The sequence below is a fragment of the Tachyglossus aculeatus genome, chromosome 5 (assembly GCF_015852505.1).
Source record: "Tachyglossus aculeatus isolate mTacAcu1 chromosome 5, mTacAcu1.pri, whole genome shotgun sequence".
Taxonomy (NCBI): domain Eukaryota; kingdom Metazoa; phylum Chordata; class Mammalia; order Monotremata; family Tachyglossidae; genus Tachyglossus; species Tachyglossus aculeatus.
The window spans coordinates 95421468-95444428 of NC_052070.1; the positions used below are offsets into that span (position 1 = coordinate 95421468).

The following is a 22961-nucleotide window of genomic DNA, read 5'->3' on the forward strand; positions in this document are numbered from 1 at the left end:
CCAAGAGGCCTTCCCCGGCTAAGTCCCTCATTTCCCCTCCTTCCACTCCCTTCTGTGTCACCCTAACTTGCTCCCTTTATTCATCCCCCTCCCATGCCCATAGCATTCATTCATTCAATCGTATTTATTGAGCGTTTACTGTGTGCAGAGCACTGTACTAAGCGCTTGGGAAGTACAAGTTGGCAACATATAGAGACGGTCCCTACCCAATGACGGATTCACAGTCTAGAAGCATTTAGCACTTAGGTACATAACTGCACTTTAATTTATTTCTTGTCTGTCCCCTGCTCTACACTGTAAACTCATTGTGGGCAGGGAATGTGTCTGTTATACTGTTATATTGTCCTCCCCCAAGTGCTTAGTGCAGTGCTCTGCACACAGTAAGCACTTAATACAATTGACTGCCTGATGATTACCGTGACTTACTAATAATCCTGGACAACACCAGTTGGCAGAACCACCACTGCCAACTAGACCTAGCCAACAGCCGACCTGGCATTATAGGAACAGAGTGGGAGGAGGTAACGGCAGTGGAAGACAACTGGAGGAAACTTCTTCCTGTCCACTCCCAGGAAACCCCTGTCCAGGGCCAGAGGGAAGAACTGAGCTCAATAAGCTGAAAACATACATTCACCCACAATCTGCATTTTCTTTTCCCTTCACTCATTTTGTATTCCTCTGGTGAGTCTATGAAGAAGACACTAGGGTCCAAATAGCATCATTTTTTTTTATATCTAGTATCTGGTCCCAATTTGGTCCCTTTATAATCTACATGCTGATACAGCATTGCTCCTGCCCTCTCATTTGCTCTTCTCCCCCTCATTAATTCTGCTGCATTTTAATGCTTTAATTCAATGCATAATTTTACTGTATCAGGCAGCCAAATCTGCCAGAGTCTTACTTGTCATGATAGCTTTTAACCTCGTATTCATTACCATAATTCTATGTTTTATACTGCAGAATGGTCAGCTTTTAACTTAAATGCAAGGACAGAAAATAGAGCAATAGCTTTAAGGGCAGTAAATCTCAGGAGCTAAGGTAAAGAAGGGAAAGAAAAAAAAAAACACATCCAGGAGAAAAACTGTGAATGTGTCAAGTCTGGCCATAAAAAGCAGATTGTCGATTCATGGGAAGGCTTTGGGCCCATTTTGTTTGTCCAAAGAAACGCTGCAACCCAGAATCTCTACCAGTTATGATCCATGAGCAAACCCCTCTGGTGATGTAAACTGACTGAAGGCCAGCTCAACTTTTTATGACAAAGACTAGGAGTTGTGTCTGAGGATAGATAGCTAAATTAGGTCTATGGATCCTCATTCCAGAATTCTCCAGATAGAACTGGCTAGGATTTAACCAGTCATTATGGTTGATTACCCTGAAATAATGGTCTGCTCTCCCCAAAACACATCATTTGATAAAAATTATTTTTAAATCTAGTCCTAGTGAAATTCAGAATTAAATTCTGCAATGAGAAAGCATCATTTCACTACAAAAAAGGTTGGGCTTAGTGAGAAAAATGTGAACATGTTACTTCCCTGTTTTGAGAGAGAGAGAGAGAGAGAGAGAGGAAGAGAGACAGACAGACGCGAAGAGGAGGAGGAGGAAAGGGAAAGTTGTGTGTGTTTGTGTGTGTGTGTGTGTGCGTGTGTGTGTGTGTGTGTGTGTGCGTGTGCAAACTATAACTGGGTTTAAAGGGAAGCTATGGCAAGTTAATTTGGGGTTGTTCTAGACTAAACCATCATTCCCACCACATCTTCCAGATACAAATTCAAACAACCTTGTGACCAAAGCCTGTGTCTGATTTTTGTTAATCAGATCATCAAACTTAGCCCTGGAGTTTGAACTTCAGAGGCTTTAAACAGCAACTCGTAAAGACTCAGAGTTTGTTGCTATTCTATCCAATTTGTGGAACTGATTAAATCTCAACATTGACCATTATCATGTTTGGAGAATCCTGTTCGACTGTGATCACCAGGGCCTTCACAGTCCCCTCAGCTGGATTCCGACTAGAGTTTCTACTGCCATATTTTCCTTGGGTAGTTACATATAAAGGATGGGTAACTTTGGTTCCAGTTTGGGATTATACAGATAAACAGCCCCAAATTAAATTTCATGAGCAAAAAAAACCCCTTCGTCTAATACTGTACACAGGATTCAACACTGTACCTACAAGTCAAAGTCATCTCCGTTACATGAGAAAACAGTTTAGAATCCCAGGATTGGAAAGGATCTTGGAATGTCATCTAGTCATCATCATCAGTAATGTTTGAGTGTCTTCTGTGTGCAGGTGCTGTACTCAGATGCTTGGCAGATCACGAGAGAAGTAAAAGACACAGTGCCTGCCCTTGAGGAGTTTGCAATCTAATGGGTATTTTGCAATTTAGTCTCTTGGTTCTAGGAAGGATCTTACCAAAACCTTCCTTCATAGATTGAAATCTGCCACAACTCTCAATAATAATTTCAGTTTCTCCCAACTGTACCAGGAGAGATGTTTGGTGTTGTTCTCTGCTTCACTTACAGCCTTTGGGCCTCCTTCCCATCCTCAACAGGGAAAAAAAAAAGGAATCACACCTTCTTTATTTTTTGTTAAGGTATTTGTTAATTGCTTACTATGTGCCAGGCATTGTTCTAAGTGCTGGGGTAGATACAAAGTAATCAGGTTGGATAAAGTACACGTCCCACATGGGGCTCACAGTCTTACTTCCCATTTTACAGATTAGATAATTGAGGCACAGAGAAGTTAAGTGGCTTGCCCAAATTCACACAGAAGAGAAGTGGTGGAGCCAGGACTAGAATCCAAGTCCTTTTACTCCCAGGCCTGTGTTCTATCCACTAGGCAATGCTGCTTCTCACCTCTAATGTTTTGTTACCAATACTGATTTAAATCCCACCTGAATCTTCGCTTCTCTAGTTGACCTTATCTCAAATGCATTAAACTTTCTTCTGAATGGTCCATTTAACAACACCTTAGTAATTATCAGAGCACTGTTCTGCATCTCCTCTTAGTTATCATTTTGCATAAGCTGCAGAGAAAAAAAATCAGACACAATCTTTCATTTGTTCATTCATTCAATCGTATTTATTGAGCACTTACTGTGTGCAGAGTACTGTACTAAGTGCTTGGGAAGTACAAGTTGGCAACCTATAGAGACAGTCCCTACAGTTAGGGTCTAACAAATTACCTACTGATTTCTCCAGGCTACAATTTTATTTATTTAGAAGTCCATATCTTATTCTGAGACTAAGATCCAATAATCCTGATGTCACTGTTCAGAAAGAGAATACTGGGCTAGAGGGGCCAGAGTTCTGACCCAGTAAAGTCATTTCTGGTGGTTTTTGGTTTATCTACTACTGAAGTTACAAAATCTTGACAAACCTAAGAGAAAGTCATGAATCTGGGTTGCTCAATGTGAGTTTCATTGGGGGCACGTTCCTTAGAAAGACTCAACTTCAACTTATATCAATTAGCTGCAAACTAGCATTTTGAATCTGGAAAGGGTGTGACTCTTCCTACCTGTTACAGGATTTTTGTGCTAGTAAATTGCACTGCTACAGAGTGTTTTCCTTTAATTGGACACTTTCCATTTAGAAATTTGGGATAAGGTGAATCCAGGTTTCCCTCCCTTTGAAAGTCTAAAATGAAGACCCAAGATTTTAATTTAAAAAATAGAAAGTAAACCCACAAAGGGTATACAACTTAAACTATTTTGTTTGTCCAAAGAAATGCTGCAACCCAAGATCTCAAGAGCACGGGCTTGGGAGTAAGAGGTCATGGATTCAAATCCCGGCTCCACCACTTGTCAGCTGTGTGGCTTTGGGCACCTCACTTAACTTATCTGTGCCTCAGTTACCTCATCTGTAAAATGGGGATTAAGATTGTGAGCCCCATATGGGACAAGCTGATCACCTTGTATCCTCCCCAGATCTTGGAACAGTGCTTTGAACATAGTAAGTGCTTAACAAATACCAAAATTATTATTATTATTATTACCAGTTATGATCCATGAGCAAACCCCTCTGGTCCCCAGAATGGGCAAAAAATGAATCATTTTAGAGAAGGATTTGGCCCCATTTAGTAAGTTCAGTGGTGAGGAGTGCACTCTGACTGACTCCCAGGAGAGAACTTTTATCTTCTTACCTCAGGAGAGGAAAAAGGAAAAGGATGCAAAAAAATTATATCCTTTGGAGCCCAAGGAAAGGAAGGCCACTGTGATCACTAGTGTAGGTATGATTCTTACTGGCAAACAGGAAATATCTAAAATAATAAATGTATGCCCAAATGACAAAACAGTGAGAAAATGGCAACTCTTAAAATATTTTCTCTATGTGAAGAGGCATAACATTTAGGTGGAAAATCTTTCCTATTGTGTCAAAGGAAATGTGACATCACAATGACATGTTAAGTGAAAGGGTATTTGTTCTTTACTCATGCAAAGAACATTCTAGTTATCCATCACTAAAGGACATGATTTTTCCTGGCCTGGCTCTATATAAAAGACAAAGTGCTCCTCCTCTGACTGATTCATTCTTACCCTATGGGAACACTAAGAGTCTATGGCCTGTAGGCCATCCATCATCAGTGGTACTTAATAAATACTTACTACATGCTGACACTGTACTAAGAACTTGAGAATAATACAAGACTTGGTAGACATATTGCCTGCCCTCAATGAGCTTACACTTTAGAAAGGGAGACAGATGTTAATATAAATACATGATTTATAATATATAATTTATAGATATGTATGTAAGTGTTGTGGGATTGAGAGTGAGGCGATTATCAGATGCTTAAAGATCACAGATCCAAGTGTGTAGACAACACAGAAGGGAGAGGGAGCCGGTGTAAAGAGGGATTAATCAGGGAAGGCCTCTTGGAGGAGATGAAACATTAATAAAGGTTCGGAAGTGGGGGGAGTGGTGGTCTGGCATATATGGAAGAGGAAGGAGTTCCTTGTGAGGGGGAAGATGTGGGAAAGGGGTCGGTGGGGAGACAGATGAGATTGGGGGATGGCGAATAAGCTGGCTCTAGAGGAACAAAGTACGCAGACTGGACTGTAGTTGAAGATCAGTGTGGTAAGTTAGGAGCAGGTGAGATGATTGAGTGCTTTAAAACCAATGATAAAGGAGTTTCTGTTTGATGAGGAGATGGATGGGCAATGATTAGAGGTTCTTAAGTAGTGGGGAGGCAACAGCAGAATACCAAGCAAGGATTCCATTCAGAGGTAAAGTGGATAGAGGCAGGAGTGCCAGGGGATAGCAGAATTGGTTCTCACTGATGTTTAAGGGAGACAGACTTTTCGAGGTTCTAAGAGGCCCCCATTAATTCTGTTTATGGATGGATGGGCAATGTGGGAGCTGTTCCAAACAATGGCTCTGAACGTTTCCTGACTTTCTTCTTCAGGGGCTGGAGCATGCCCACTGGGAGGTTCTAACAAAAATGCTTAGGCCCAAACAAGTGCCAGAAACACTTTGGCTTTATCTGCACCTTCAGAGTCACCATGACCACGACTGTGGAAGGGGGGTTGGACATAGAGCTCCCTGCCTATTGTCCCTGAAGCAATTTTTTTCTGCTCCTGAAAGTGAAGATGTGACCCCTCATTCTCAAACACTTCCCCATCCAGCAGTGAGCATAATGAAGGTTAAAGATCACCATGGATCTTTCAAGCTTCCATATACCATCCCCATCAGGGAAGTGGCTGAGGGCACGGAAGAACGGTAAGTAACATGGCAATATCCTGGGATGGCCACATAGAGCATGGTTCAATGGGTAAGGTCCCCAAAACATTTATGTTTTAAACATTTGGGAATTTTGTTTATGAATATATTTCCTACATGTCCAACACTGAACTCCTTGTCTTCCCTCTCAAACCTTGCCCTCTCCCTGACTTTCCCATCTCTGTTGACGGCACTACCATCCTTCCCGTCTCACAAGCCGGCAACCTTAGTGTCATCTTCGACTCCGCTCTCTCGTTCGCCCCTCACATCCAAGCCGTCACCAAAACCTGCCGGTATCAGCTCCGCAACATTGCCAAGATCCGCCCTTTCCTCTCCATCCACACTGCTACCCTTCTCGTTCAAGCTCTCATCCTATCCCGTCTGGACTACTGCATCAGCCCTCTCTCTGATCTCCCATCCTCGTGTCTCTCCCCACTTCAATCCATACTTCACGCTGCTGCCCGGATTGTCTTTGTCCAGAAACGCTCTGGGCATGTTATTCCCCTCCTCAAAAATCTCCAGTGGCTACGAATCAACCTATGCATCAGGTAAAAACTCCTCACTCTCGGCTTCAAGGCTCTCCATCACCTCGCCCCCTCCTACCTCACCTCCCTTCTCTCCTTCTACAGCCCACCCCGCACCCTCCGCTCCTCTGCCGCTAATCTCCTCACCGTACCTCGTTCTCACCTGTCCCACCATCGACCACCGGCCCACGTCATCCCCCGGGCCTGGAATGCCCTCCCTCTGCCCATCCGCCAAGCTAGCTCTCTTCCTCCCTTCAAGGCCCTACTGAGAGCTCACCTACTCCAGGAGGCCTTCCCAGACTGAGCCCCTTCCTTACTCTCCCCCTCATCTCCCTCTCCATCACCCCCATCTTACCTCCTTCCCTTCCCCACAGCACCTGTATATATGTATATATGTTTGTACATATTTGTTACTCTATTTATTTATTTATTCATTTTACTTGTACATATCTATTCTATTTATTTTATTTTGTTAGTATGTTTGGTTTTATTTTATTTTGTTAGTATGTTTGGTTTTGTTCTCTGTCTCCCCCTTTTAGACTGTGAGCCCACTGTTGGGTAGGGACTGTCTCTATATGTTGCCAACTTGTACTTCCCAAGTACAGTGCTCTGCACACAGTAAGCGCTCAATAAATACGATTGATGATGATGATGATGAGGTCTCCTTTTAAATTAAGAGGTATTAAGAAGCAGCGTGGATAGAGCACAGACCTGGTAGTCAGGAGGACCTGGGTTCTAATTCCGACTTTGCCACTTGTCTGCTCCATGACCTTGGGCAAGTCACTTAACTTCTCAGGGCCTCAGTTACTTCATCTGTAAAATGGGGACTCAGACTGTGAGCCCCATGTGGGATAGGGACTATGTCCAACCTGATTAGCTTCTATCTGTCCCAGCATTTAGTACAGTGCCTGGTTTGTCACAAGCGTTTAAACAACACCATAAAAAAGAATTGGAGAAAAAAATGGTAGGATGAGAATTAGAATTTTCTAGATATCATTAAGGCTTTGTACAAAACTCAATGCTGCCTCTGAAAAATCCCCAATCACTTCAGAGACTGGGATATATCCCGATGCAGGTATGGCATTTCACTGGGTTGACTCATATTTCTCCTCAAATGTCTACTGGATAATAATCTGAAAGCAATACTGTAGGGTAAATACTACTTAAATTAATAGAATTGAGTACCAAAGAGTGAAGATTTTCCATCCAAACAATTTTAGTATGGAACATCATTCTTGTTTTAAAAAACAAACATCTCCCTCTGTTTTAAATAGTAATAATGGCTTTTTTTTTTAGAAAGGCTCCTTTATTTACCCATTCTAAGATACACTGGGAAGTTAGCACTCAGAAAATCTCTCCAATAAAGAGAAACATCCATTAAAATATTTGATTGGTAGAACTATATCAATCAATCAACGATAATTACTGAGTGTTTACTGTGTGTGGAACAGCATACTAAGCACTTGGGATAGTACAACAGAATTGGTAGACCAATTCCTAGCCCACAAGGAGTTTAAAGTCTAGACTGTTTTCTTATTGGAAGCAAATATAAAGCATACAACCAAGCTCAGTTATTACCATTTGTGTAGCTGCGACTGCACACCTTACACCAAACATAGTTTTACAAAGCAATAAACCACAAGCAAGTGCACATTGTTTTCACATCACTTTAGCTAATATTTATAAAATTGAAGACTTACGTCCCCAAGCGTTCCTCGTGTTTTTTGTTATCCTTCCCCCAGACCTCAATGTCCAATATGCCCATCCTGTCAGAGAAGTAGTGAAAATCAAACTGTTCCCTCCACTGAGGATTTGCACTCTTACACAGTGTCTAGAAAACAGGCAGTTATAATATTTATTTTCTTAAAACATCATTTGTGTATGCAGTACTTATTATTATCAACTTAATCTATGAAAATGCAGGGGAACATGAAATTTAACTATATAGGAGAATCTCTCTCTCTCTCTCTCTCTCTCTCTCTCTCTCTCTCTCTCTCTCTCTCTCTCTCTCTCTCTCTCTCTCTCTCTCTCTCTCTCTCTCTCTCTCTCTCTCTCTCTCTCTCTCTCTCTCTCTCCTCTCTCTCTCTCTCTCTCTCTCTCTCTCTCTCTCTCTCTCTCTCTCTCTCTCTCTCTCTCTCTCTCTCTCTCTCTCTCTCTCTCTCTCTCTCTCTCTCTCTCCCCGATTCTGGGTGCATTGAGCTGCCACCCAGGAGGATAAAGAGAGAGCTATTTCCTTCTTAGCCTTGCATCCCTATGAAACACATATGTTTAAAAAACACACAGTCAACAATAGTGAACCGGACTTCACATACAATTGTTAAAGTACAAATGACAGCTCTCCCATAGAAAGCATTGTGTCTGCCTATTCATTGCTAAGAAAGTATTGTATGCATTGACATATCCTACAAGCAATTGTTTTACTACAGAACAGTTATTAACGAAAATGCAAACTGAAGATTTTTCTAATAAAGCATTGGCACTATAGAGCATCTGTCAGGGATATTAAAATATTAACTTTCAAAAGACACCCAGGATGGGCATAATTTCCAATCATTTTTTTTCCCCAAGTGCTGGAGAACAACCAGAGGTTACTGAATGGTTAAAGGACTGGAGCGGGATCACACTCAGGAGAACACTAAGCTGTACTTTAGATGAGATGCGAGGCATCCAAATGGCAGCCCAAATGCTGCAACCCACAGAATGAGCTTCTTCAATTCAGGGAAAAAAAAAATTTTAAAGAAGGGGAAAAAATATAAAAAACTAGATGTGGATTATGTTTATGTGCAACGCCAGATTTGAATTAAAATTAAATAGACATTTTAACTCCTTGAACATTTTAATCAGATAACAATAAAAATGACAATAATAATAATTGGGGTACTTGTTCAGCATTTACTATGTGCCAGGCACTGTACTAAGCACTGCTGTAGATACAAGCTAATTGGTATGGACATGGTCCCTGTTCCACATGGGGATCACAATCTTCATCTTCATTTTACAGATGAGGTAGCTGAGGCACAGATATGTCTAGTGACTTACCCAAGTTCACATGGAAGACAAGTGTAGGAGCCGGGATTAAAACCCAGGTCCTCTGACTCCCAGGCCCATACTCTATCCATTAGGCTACGCTGCCCCCCAACCTTCCTCTATATATATATACATATTATACGACATCACAAAAAAAGAGAGAACCAGCGTGGCTTAGTGAAAGAGCACAGGCTTGGGAGTAAGATGTTGTGGGTTCTAATTCTGGCTCTGCTACTTGTCAGCTGTGTGACTTTGGATAAGTCATTTAACTTCTCTGTGCCTCAGTTACCTCATCTATATAATGAGGATTAAGACTGTGAGCCCCACATGGGATAACCTAAACAGTGCTTGGCACATAGTAAGTGCTTAACAAATACTATTATTATGATTAATAACATTAATAATAGTAATAATTGAACCTCATTAACAGAAACGTATCAATGGTAACATGAGCTGTTGGCTTATCCTGAAGTGGGCACCTCGTACAGGGAGATAATGAGATTGACTCCCCATTATAAGAGGAGAGGGTGATACGTGCAAGAGCTGCTGTGGAGAAAACCATCTCCCTACTTCTCTATTTGAAGAAGGTGTATAGTCTACTCACTTCACCCCAGCCAGAGGCCTGCACTATCACCACTTCCTCCATCTCTTCCCTGTATATATTTTCCAGGCAGGTGGAAGGGCCAGAAAAGGAACAGAGTAGAATCACATGCACTGCTGGTCAAACACTATGAGTATGTCCCAGCCAGATCTCTTAAATGTTCTGTGCTTTGGTCAGGAGCATTATTATTATTTCCATGGTACTTGTTAACCATTTACCATTCAACAAGCACTGTACCTACTGCTGGGGAGGATACAGGATAATCAGATCAGATACAGACTCAATCCTACATGGGGCTTGTTGAGGAAGGGAGAACAAGCACTGGATGCCCATTTACAGATGAGGAAGCCGAGGCATAGAGAAGTTATTTTGGGGGGGTCACACAGCAGGCAAGGGTCAGAGTCAGAATTAGAACTCAGATCCCAGGCCCATACAGTTCCACTAGGCCACACTGCTTCCCATTATTTGGTGTCCTTGAGCTATGAGTAGATCTCTCTAACCACCCATTAGACTGTAAGCTTCTTGAGGGAGAGGACCACGTCTAAGAACTGTATTAAAATTTTCCCAAACTCTTAGTACAGTGTTCCGCACAAACTAAGTGCTCAGTAATTATCACTGATTGATTGTCTGATCCCTGAGTAATAGTCTGCATAGGCCAGCCTTAGGCTTCTACTCACTGCTTCCTTGTGGGAAGAATGAGGCTTAATTTTTGGTGTCTAATGTAGTTCCCGAACTATTCTAACATACGGGTGGCAGGAAGAAAACTTAGCTGCACCCAACATTGCTTACAAAAATCCAAATCATGGTAATCACACACTTATCGCCACATTTCACCAAAGTTTATGGGAGCTTAGTTCAGTAGGGCAGGCCAGGCTAACGTTTGCTTGTCTACAAAATAAAGAGCTTCTAAACAACAGTATCAGATCCAAAGTAAAGAAACCTTCTTGTCACTTTCCTCTTAATCAAATCCTAACTGGCTTCTGAGGGACACTCCAGCGGTAGACACTGAGACTCTTTCTAGGCCTCATTCTGGGAACTGTTACTTATTTTTTAGTATGGCACTCTCAAGTGATAAACTTTCTAAACTTTCTTCCTTCAATCTAGCTCATAAATTGGCCTGCCTTTGCTCACTGGCATGTGGTACAAATTAATTATCATAATTAAGGGGCTGGGGTTTCCCTAAATAAATTATAAACAGGGATTGTGGCAGACATTAAAAAGGCAATGGATATGCAAATTGAAATGGAAATCAGGTTAGTCAAAATGTATTTCTTTTCAGCCATTCCAATCCCAATTTTATATATATATATAATATATATTAATATATTTTAATATATATTAATATATTTTATATTAATATAAAATATATAAAATATATATATATTTAAAATAAAATTCAAGTCCCAATTCCTTGCCTTCTCATGTCACTTGTTCTAGCTCAACTACATAGGAGAAATAGGCCTGTGTAAACAAGAGCTGCTCTTTCTTGTCTATGCCCAGATAATTTAATCAATCAATCATTTTTACTAGGGGCTTATTGTGTGCAGAGCATTGTACTAAGTGCTTGAGAGTATACAGTATAAGACAGTTGTTTGAAAGGTTCTCCTGCCCACAGTGAGTTTACAGTCTAGAGGAGCAGGCTGGTAAAAAACAGAGAACTGAATTACATCAATCATATTTATTGAGTGCTTACTGTGTGCAGAGCACTGTACTGAGCACTTGGGAGACAACCATATAGCAGAGTTGGTAGACACATTCCCTGCCCACAATGACCCAGATGTAACAAATTATTAGCAGCAAGAAGTGGGCAGTTTAGGAAACACCATCTATGACAAACTCCAAAATGTTATTGCCAAATATTTTTTAATTATTTGATCATCTGGTGGTGTGATCATTTTTCAAACAGTTTGAGAGTTTTAGAAATAATTACTATTGAAAAGACTTCTGAAAAAGAAAGAAAATACATTATATTGGAAAAATCAGTGGGAAAATGGCAGTCAGTGCCATTTCTATTATTCATTGTATAATGGCGAATCCCTGATTAATGTTCTACTTTCACGGCCCTAGTTCACTAAATATTGCCCCCAAATTATAACCCCACAGTAAATTTGCATAAAGAACAGAGTTCATTTAATTGTCCGATATTCATCAATACATTTTTGATTAAGTATGCATTTTAGATTATTTTTCAAACATTCAGTTTTATAACCTAGCAAAGCATCTTAACATCCTTAAAGCTTCCAGAATTGTCCAAACTTACCTTGCTCTTATATTTCTGATCGCCGAATTTTAACAAGACAAATATCTTTGTTATGGTTCCTCCAGGAAGATTCTTCCCTTCTAACAAAGTGATACTGATGGTCCCATTCCAGAGTTGGTACTTCCTTAAGGATTCTGAAAGTCGGAGGCTTCGAATCAAAGAGGACTAAGAAGATGAAATGGACAAATGTGTTTTAGCTGAATCTTCAGAGTACATGCATTTCAGTTTGTGGAATGCCATTTACATTACTGCTTATCAAAAAGTGATTATTTAACTATTTGTTTTAGGATCAGTTAACAACAATGCAATGAAATATACATATATTTTTTTCTGTGTGTCATTAATGTCAGTGATATATTAAACATTGGTCAATCTTCTAGCAAACACTAATCTATGTCTTAACAGGAAATTTGGTATCTATAACCCCCAGTTACATACATTTATATTATTTTAGGGAGCAGAAGAAGAAAGGGAAAAGGGTTTGTAATGTAATGGGGAACAATAATGATTTGCCTCAAACACACAATATTTTGTTTTCATATTTAATTTAAAATTCATATTTCACTGCATATCAAGATTCCCTTTGCCACTACTGAAATGTTAGTCTCCTAATAGTGCAATCTCAACGGCAGGTATAGAAAGCAAACAAAACAAATCAGGGAAGTTATTGTTCTCCTTGGAAAAGACCACAACTTATTATGTACTGATATTTATATTTACCATTAATGATGACGATTCATAAAAAGAGCCAATACTTGTTATGGAAATACAGAGAAAGATTGATCAAAGAGCTTAACAAAACATTACTTTAGCATAGGAAAAGACAGATACATAAATGTTCTCTTCAGAGTTCAGACTTCTAAAAATGAGAAGCTGCAGTGAGAGGCAGCATGGCCTAATGGAAAGAGACTGGGCCTGGGAGTCAGAAAACCTGGATTCTAATCCCAGCTCCACTACTTGTCTGCTTGTGTGACCTTGGGCAAGTCACTTCACTTTTTGTGGATCAGTGGAAACTTGCCTGGGGGTCAGAGATCATGGGTTCTAATCCTGGCTCTGCTACTTACCAGCTGTGTGACTTTGGGCAAGTCACTTAATTTCTCTGTGCCTCAATTACCTCATCTGGAAAATGGGGATTAAGACTGTGAACCCCATATGGGACAACCAGATTACCTCATATCTCCCCCAGCGCTTAGAACAGTTCTTGGTACATAGTGAGTGCTTAACAAATACTAACATTATTATTATTATTATTCTCTAGGCCTCAGTTATTTTATCTGTAAAATGGGGATTAAGACCATGAGCCCCATTTGGGACAGGGACTGTCTTCAACTTGATTAGCTTGTATCTAGTCCAGTGTTTAATGCAATGCCTGGTGCTTAACAAATACCATTTAAAATAAATAAATGATATTGACACCCCATTTGTTCCAGTTCATCATGATTAATGTCTATTTGAGTGAATATTTGTGCTTAAATGATTTCATAATACTGGGATGGAAGTGAACTGCTTTATGAATTCACTGTTCAAATTTTAATAATAGATGGTGATCAGTGTTTTGCCTTCAGTTGTCTTTTTTTCATGGTATTTGTTAAGCATTTACTATGTGCTAGGCACCATATTAAGTGCTGGGCTAGATACAAGATCATCAGGTTGGAAACATTCCCTGTCCCACAAAAGGCTCACAGTCTTAATCTCCATTTTATAGATGAGGTAACTGAGGCCCAGAGAAGTTAAGAGACTTACCCAAGGTCACACAGTAGACAAGTTGTAGAGCCTGGATTAGAACCCAGGTTCCCTGATTCCTAGGACTGGGCTCTTTCCACTAGACCGTACTGCTTCTCATAGCAGTTTCTCCTCACAGTAGTTGCTTTTCAAAAGTCAACTCTGCAGGGAGCATTTGTGCATCTATTTTTTCTGGTGCTAACATAATGTTTCGTTAGGCTCTTTGATCACTTTTGTATCTACCCCAGTGCTTAGTACAATGTGGAAAAGAAAGGATAAAGCACTTTTATCATCATCTATTAAATTTAAACAGCAAATTTTTAAAGCAGTTTGTTCACTTCCATCCATCAGTCCAGAATCATTCAGAAACAAAGACTCACTCAAACAGCTATTAGTCATGAGTTACCACAACTAATGGGGTATCAGTGTCATCTACAAATGTGGTTTTTTAATGGTACTTGTTAAGAATTTACGATGTGTCAGGCACTGTACTAACTACTGGGGCACAAGGTAATTAGGTCAAACACAACTCATGTCCCACACGGGGCTCAGAGTCTTAATCCCCATTTGCAGATGAGGTAACAGGCACAGGGAAGTTAAGTACTTGCTCAAGGTCACACAGCACACAAGTGTTGGATCTGGGATTAGAACCCAGGTCTTCTGACTCCCAGGCCCATCCTCTATCCACAAGGTCAGTCTGCTTCTCATACTTATTCAGATAAAATAACTGCCACACATGGGGTAGATGATTCTTAGTTCTATGACATTCAGAAAAAAAATCACACACTTGCAAAGGATCTCTCCAACTACCTGAGCCTTCCTTTCCTTTTGACATTTGAAGTTGTGGGGTGGGGGAGAAAAAAAAAATAACAATCCGGCAGAAGAAAAAACAATCCTGCATTGCTCTCATTCTCTAGGGACATTCCTGGATTTACACCATTCAGAATCAAAAGTTTACCAAACAAAAGCACAAATAACTTTCAAGGGCTTTTTACTAACTCATTAAATATATGAAGACCCTTGAATCCCACCATCCACATTAAGACAATTCTAATTAAACACTTTATTTGGCTTATCGGACACAACAGGCGGAAAATCCTACTTTTAAAGAGAAAATGAGATTTTGATTCATAAATCCAGCTGCAACATTTTTTAAAAAATTGCAGTTGCCATCCAGAAAGCTAAAACATGACTGTTCCCATGGACATACTTCAAAGTCCCGGCAGATATATTCCTCCCTAAACACTGCAACTATTTCAAAATCCTTTTTATAAAAAAGGGAGTAATGTCCACAGGGGATCAAAGGGCATCCTACAGTCTGGCAATTGCCTAAGAAAAATGGCAGTACTTCCATGAAATATGCCCTAAAATAATTTTGCGGCTGGGTATGTCCTAATTTCGAATTGGATGTTTATCTTGGAAAGGCTTCTATCTAACTTGTCCATAAAACAGCTCCACTTAGCTCTCTGAGTCCTGTGAAAATGGAATCCAAAGCTGGCTATTAAAGGGGCCTAGAGATTGCTTCCATATGGCAAAACAGCATGGGAGTGGGGACTGAGGCCTACAGCAGACACAGCTTGGCTTGAGCTCCTGATCTATCCATGGACACTCATTGCAATACACTGTAACATCTGGATTATTGCTTGTAATGTCCCTGGGAAATATCCACTTCCCATCAAAGCCTTTATCTATCTCAGTCGTACTTTGAACATTTTAGGACTTTTAACGCAGTCATGTTAGATGTGATGTACTCGCTGCTTTAAGTCCAAGATTTTTTATTTTTTTAATTTATTTTAAATAAGGGTGGGAGAGGAGGCACTTATTTGTGCAGTTCTCAGAGAGTGGAAAAAAAACTTGCAATTTTTCCACTTAAATATGTTAAAAATGCATGTTAAAAGCTTCCATTTGTTCTCTTCTAAAGGGCAATTTTATTTTGCAAACTCTCATTTCAGTTCCTTAATGAACCTATTGTGCACATTCCGCATCCAATTCCTAAAAGCAGTAAGAGTCTTTCTTTGGGGGCAAAGGATCTGGGGTCATGCTGTGAGCTGCCCAGGAGAGCAGTGCTACATCACCAACCCCAACCTCCTTCCTACCCTCATAATAAATTATCCCATCCACACCAAACCACTATACTGGAGAACTTGGATTCTTGAGCCTAGTCTGAGACTTTTGGGGATTTGATTTTCACCCTACCCTCAACTCCACAGCCCATATGTACATATCATGAGACTGTGAGCCCCGCATGGGACAGGGACTGTGTCCAATCAGATTTGCTTATATCCATTCCAGCAATTGGTACAGTGCCTTGCACATAGTAAGTGCTTAACAAATACCATAATTACTATAATTATTATCTTTTTAAATTATGTACTATAAATTATTTATTGACATTAGGTCTGTCTCCCCCTCCAAACTATAAGCCCATTATGGGCAGAAAACATGAATGCTACTTCTGCTGTACTGTACTATCCCAAGTGCTTAGTAATTTTAGGCACAGAGTAAACCCTCAATAACTGTCACTGATTGGTTGATAGTCCTTGGCAACATATAGAGATGGTCTCTACCCAACAACGGGCTCACAGTCTAGAAGGGGGAGACAGACAACAAAACAAAACATATTAACAAAATAAAATAAATAGAATAATAAATATGTACAAGTAAAATAGAGTAATAAATCAGTACAAACATATATACAGGTGCTGTGGGGAGGGGAAGGAGGTAGGGTGGGGGGATGGGGAGGGGGAGGGGGCTCAGTCTCAGAAGGCCTCCTGGAGGAGGTGAGCTCTCAGTAGGTCTTTGAAGGGAGGAAGAGAGCTAGCTTGGCGGGTGTGCAGAGGACGTGGGCCAGGGGTCGATGGCGGGACAGGCAAGAACGAGGCACAGTGAGTAGGTTAGCGACAGAGGAGTGTAGGATGCGGGCTGGGCTGTAGAAGGAAAGAAGGGAGGTGAGGTATGAGGAGGTGAGATGATGGAGAGCCTTGAAGCCGAGAGTGAGGAGTTTTTGCCTGATGCGTAGGTTGACTGGTAGCCACTGGAGATTTTTGAGGAGGGAAGTAACATGCCCAGGGCATTTCTACACAAAGAAAATCTGGGCAGTGGCATGAAGTATAGACTGAAGTGGGGAGAGACAGGAGAATGGGAGATCAGAGAGGAGGCTGATGCCGTAATCCAATCGGGACAGGATGAGAGATTGAACCTGCAGGGTAGCGGTTTGGATGGAGAGGAAAGGGCAGATCTTGGCGATGTTGCGGAGGTGAGACCGGCAGGTTTTGATGACGGATTGGATGTGAGGGGTGAACGAAGGAGCAGAGTCGAAGATGACACCAAGGTTGTGGGCTTGTGAGACAGGAAGGATGGTAGTGCCATCAACACTGATGGGAAAGTCAGGGAGAGGGCAGGGTTTAGGAGCGAAAATAAGGAGTTCAGTCTTGGACATATTGAGTTTTAGATGGGGGGCACACATCCAGATGGAGATGTCTTGAAGGCAGGAGGAGACATGAGCCTGAAGCGAGGGAGAGAGAGCAGGGGCAGAGATGTAGATTTGGGTGTCATCAGCGTAGAGATGATAGTTGAAGCCGTGGGAACAAATGAGTTCACCAAGGGAGTGAGTGTAGATAGAGAACAGAAGGGGACCGAGAACTGAGCCTTGAGAAACCCCTACAGTAAGGGGATGGGAAGGGGAGGAGGAGCCCACAAAGGAGACTGAGAATGAACGGCCGGAGAGGTAAGAGGAGAACCAGGAGAGGATGGAGTCTCTGAAGCCAAGGTTGGATAGCGTGTTGAGGAGAAAGGGGTGGTCTACAGTGTCGAAGACAGCTGAGAGGTCGAGGAGGATTAGGATAGAATAGGAGCCATTGGATTTGGTAAGCAGGAGGTCATTGGTGACCTTTGAGAGGGCAGTTTCGGTGGAATGTAGGGGACAGAAGCCAGATTGGAGGGGGTCAACGAGAGAGTTGGCATTGAGGAATTTGAGGCAGTGGGTGTCGACGACTCGTTCAAGGAGTTTGGAAAGGAATGGTAGGAGGGAGATAGGGCGATAACTAGAAGAGGAGGTAGGGTCAAGAGAGGGGTTTTTTAGGATGGGGGAGACGTGGGCATGTTTGAAGGCAGAGGGGAAGGAACCAGTGGAGAATGAGCAGTTGAAGATGGAAGTTAAGGAGGGGAGGAGGGATGGAGCGAGAGATTTCATAAGATGAGAGGGAATGTCTTCTGTGTGGCCTTGGGTAAGTCACCTAACTTGCCTGTGCCCTGATTACCTCATCTGTAAAATGGAGATTAAGACCATGAGTCCCACGTCTGTGTCCAAACTGATTAGCTTTTACCCACCCCAAGGCTTAATACAGTGCCTGGCACATAGGGAGTGCTTAACAAATACAAAAATTAAAAAAAGAGAAGCAGGCTCTAGAAATATGGACAGCAGGGCACTAATTCCAATTCCACCTGCAAGGGCTTCAACATCAGTGATGGAAGAATCTTCCAGGCCCTTCCAAAAGATTGATGGGCCCAACAGGAAATCTGAAAAATAACTGGCTAACTAACACAGGGAGTGAAGATGGCAGTTGTTTCCAAGGCAATCCCCCCATGGGTTATGCTTTACGGCACCGCGTTGACACTATGCTGCTGTCTCTTGAGGCCATAAATGAATCCTGCCCATAAAAATAACTTTTGTCTTGCACCCACATCCACCTACATTCTCACTGAATTCTGCTGCCCAGTGTGAATGTGACTTAGGGGAAGAGAGAGGGTGGGCTGTGCTCATACAGTCCATCATTCTCAATGTGTGGACCCCATTATCATCAACATCACTTTCCCAAATACTTGGGTGACTTGTTTAAACAAAATGAGTTTCTTGTGATCACTGGAGGATCAAAGATAAGACATGGACCACTTAAGAACAAAGGAAAAAACTCTGCACTGTAGAATCTGAACAAGTCTAGCCATAAAATCAAACTCTGGACAAAATATACTGGGGTTGAGCAGAGGACATTCTAAATCCATTCCCTGACTTGCCACCATCTCTTGGTTTGATCTAAGCCAAATACAATGTATCCTGCTTTCTCAATCTTTATAAAAAAAGATGAGTGTTCTTATTTTTGGAAAACACTTCTTGATTATCAAATAAGTGCAATTACAGAGAAAAATGTAGATTTCTGTGTGGTAGACAAACCATAAATCCTTAAAGGGATAAAAGTTTAGGAAGAGAAGTCATGAGGGACCAATAAAAATGAGGCAAAACTTATTAAGATCTAAATGGAAACATTTTAATTCACTGTCATAAAACCATCAGAGGAAACCAGTCGGATCATGGAGTAGTCTTTTAAACAAAGTAATGCCACCGTTCAGGAGTTTTAAACTAGAATCTAGCTAGAGCAAAAGCCAAATTGGATAATGCTATACTGGATTACATACATACAGGCAGCTTTAATAACATCCTAGTACAACTATACAGGATGTCATTTCCCCTCAGGGCCGCTGTCGACACTAAGTAACCAGGAGAATGAGGAGAATTAAAGCTGTCTAGGAGAAACATGGAGCCGACGAAGGAAAGTGTATCGTACTGAAAGACTGACTCCCTTTGATGGGCAATCATATAAGGGGTTAAAGAAAGAGCAATCAGTTTATAAAATGTTTCCTTCAAATGTCTCTGCTTTACTTTTATCATGGGAAACCACTCTACCCTGTCAACAACTTTTATGACATGAAGTGAGCCTACCCATACCTTCCCAGAGCAGACCCCAACAGAGGAAACACTAAACAGCTTCTTTAAGTGCCTGAAAAGATTCTCTGAGGCATAAATCCTAATAGCATCTATATAAGTGCACAACATGGATTTTGTAACAGTTTTTTAAAAATATAAAGAAAAAGGATTTTGGTTATTTTCTGATAATGACACCTGCAACTAAGATTTCTAGATAAACTATGTTCTCCATACTTGAAAAATGTTTTAATGGGAGGTTTGGCCTACCTATCAATCAAAAGTTTTTATCTTTAAATAATAGTACATTGACTAAAGTCTACACTAAATCTACACTTTAAAAAAAAATTTATAGCAGTTCTCAGAAGTTAGTCAAAGAATGCTCAGTTGTAGAGAAAGACACTGTGAGTAAAACAAGTTTGTCCCTAGGTGATTGGGTTGTACTGTCGAGTTATCTGTGAATTATGGTAAATACTTGGTTTGCTGAAGGATACTAATAGGATGAGAATAGTAATGCCATCTTAATCATAGGAAACATGTTCCAATTGTACAGGGAAAATGAGGAGCAAAGCAAAATTATTTACCCCTGATTGTGACCTGCTACTTTTCCCACCTAACTTGTGAAAGGCTAACAGGTAACTATTACAAAACTATTCCTTGGTCTGATGTCCATAAAACAGAACAAAATGAAGAATTCAGTTAAAGAGAGCCTCTGCTTGTTCCTTCTCAGACTGATGTCTATGACTCTGTCCCCAAACAACCAGGGATTTTCTTCATATCAGCCCTTCCTCTGCTTTCCACTTTAGCAAGGTTAAAAAGCATCCTGGCTTCCTTATTTGGCTGCTCTTTGATGTTGGATAAGTCACTTCACCTCTCTGGGACTCAGTTTCCTCATCTGAAATATGGGGATTAAGACAGTGAGCCCCATGTGTGATAGGGACTGTACCAACCTGATCATCTTGTAACCTACTCAAGCACTTAGTAACCTCCCTGACACATAGTGAGCGCTTAACAAATAACATAATTATTATTATCATTATGAAAATCATGGAGTCCTCTCAATGTTTAGAATGCTGGGAAGGCTGTGGCCACTGGGAATACTGGGCTTCGAACCACAAGGAATCTGAAACTCTGCTCCTCTATCTTCCATGCCCTATTGCTCTTTGTCCATTTAATGTTATCTTTATTTTGTTTGATTGTTGTATACTTAATACTACATATCCATCACCAACCTCCTCTCCACATCTTCAGGGCCCAGGTACCATGTTTAATTCCCACCCTTGTATACTTGCTCAGGGGTTATCCAATTCTTGAAAGAATAAAAGAATGGGACCTACTCTTCATGGGTTGTTGAGAATTTGACTGGCTCTCTCAATGACAGCGTATTCATTAGGAGTGCAGAACTCAGAGACGTCTTCTGGAGACAATATCCTACTTACTTCCTTTGTACTGCCAAAGAAGGAGGAAGGCTGCTTTAAATTATGGGGGTCAATGGGTTCTATCTATACAAGGGAATCTTCTTCCATGCATGTGAATGAGTGGGTTGCTAGACTTCGAATTTAGTATCCACACACACACACACACACACACACACACACACACACACGAAGTAATAATAGTAGGAATAGCACTTATGGACTACCCCTTGGGTGCAGTGTACTGTACTAAGGGCTTGGGAACTACTGAACAAAGAAGTTCCCTGCCCATATGGGGTATACACTTGAATAGGGGAAACAAACATAAAAATATTTAGAAATAATCAGAATAATTTAATGGATAATTGAAATAACATATGAGCCTAAGTGCTGAGGATAGGTATACATAAGTACTAGGGATGGTTGTTTGGTTTAAACAACTTGTGTTGAGTAGCAATTGGGAAAGGCTTCTCAGCAAAGGTGGGAATTCAGAAGGGCTTTGAATATGGGAAGGACTATGGTTTTGTTAGATTTGGGAAAGGAAGGTGTCTAAGCTGGGGAACAGTATCAGTGAGGGGATGGAGCTGGGAGAGTCAACAAGAGCAGGGTTTAGATTAGTGTGGAAAGAATTAAAATAGCAAGGTAGTGAGTAGCAGATGAACAGAACAGTTATGTAAGGTGAGGTAAGCTGGTAAGACACTTGAAGAGCAATTGTGAACAATTTTTGCAAAATGCAGAGACAAAAAGGAAGCCAATGGAAGATTTTGAGGAATGGTAACATGTTTACCAAATGGTGCTTCAAGAAGATGAGCTTACAAGACTATAAGCTCACTGTGGGATGGGAATGTGTCTGTTTATTGTTATATTGTAGTCTCCCAAGTGCTTAGTACAGTTCTCTGCAAATGGTAAATGCTCAATAAATACAACTGAATGAAGCTATATGTGGTAAAGAGTAAAGATCAGACAGGGAAGAAGGTGGTGGCAGGGAGGCCAGTGAGGAAGCTGATACAGAAATTGAGCATTAACATGACCAGAGCTTATTCTAGGGTGGCAGCCATTAGGATGAAGAGGAAGGGGTTGATCTAGGAGGTGGTTTGTGAAAGCAATGCTAAGAAACGTTGAATGGTTCTGGAAATGGGTCCCGGGTTCCTTCCGGCTTGAGCAGGTCCAGGTATAAGGCTCCCAAAATAATAATAATAATGGCATTTATTAAGTGCTTAGTATGTGCAAAGCACTGTTCTAAGCACTGGGGAGGTTACAAGGTGATCAGGTTGTCCCACGGGGGGCTCACAGTCTTAATCCCCATTTTACAGATGAGGTAACTGATGCCCAGAAAAATTAAGTGACTTGCTCAAGGTCACACAGCTGACAACTGGCGGAGCCGGGATTTGTACCCATTACCACTGACTCCAAAGCCCATGCTCTTTCCACTGAGCCATGCCGCTTTTCTAAACTCACTGTGGGGAGGCCCAGAGATACAAAGGAGCCAATTCCAAATCCATTTCAGAGGTATTGACCCTTCTCAGAACTCACAATAAAGTGCTTAATGGGAAAACAAGTTTCAAGGCTGAACTAGGCCTCTAGAAGGCACTGGCAAAAGGTTGCTGAAAGCTTGTTTGAGGGAGAGATTGTCCCACTGTATCAAATTCCTTTCCCCTCCCCGCTTCATCTCCAACACATTCCAGCTCTTCCCATCTGTAAAACACTTCTGATACCATATTTCCTCAGGAAGGTCAGGTCTGAGTGATCCCGAAACTCTCCACCTTGTACCCTCCCAACTGCCACTGCAGCCTTTCCCCAATCAATAACGTTCATTGAGTGCTTACTATGTGGAAAGCACTGTCCTAAATTATTGGGAGAGTAAGCACTTAAATTGCCATAACACCCATAGCCCTCAGGAGAATATCTTACACATAAGAACATATCTTACAGAGAAGCAGCGTGTCTACGAAGAAGCAGCATGGCTTAGTGGAAAGAGCATGGGCTTGGGAGTCAGAGGATG

The 22961-nt window shown here is 41.2% G+C and overlaps 1 protein-coding gene across 2 annotated transcripts in view; it reads right to left on the reverse strand.

Moving 5' to 3' along the window:
• Positions 1-22961, reverse strand: part of MCTP2 (multiple C2 and transmembrane domain containing 2) — a 188419-nt gene that overhangs the window by 114475 nt on the left and 50983 nt on the right. The window contains exons 8-9 of one of the 2 annotated variants that reach the window (XM_038746270.1): positions 12125-12289; positions 7937-8067 (exon numbers count right to left, since the gene is read on the reverse strand). In XM_038746270.1, coding sequence (XP_038602198.1) covers positions 7937-8067; positions 12125-12289 — 296 coding nt within the window. Of the gene's footprint in view, positions 1-7936; positions 8068-12124; positions 12290-22961 lie in introns of those variants that run through there. The other variant, XM_038746271.1, reaches the window with a different exon arrangement.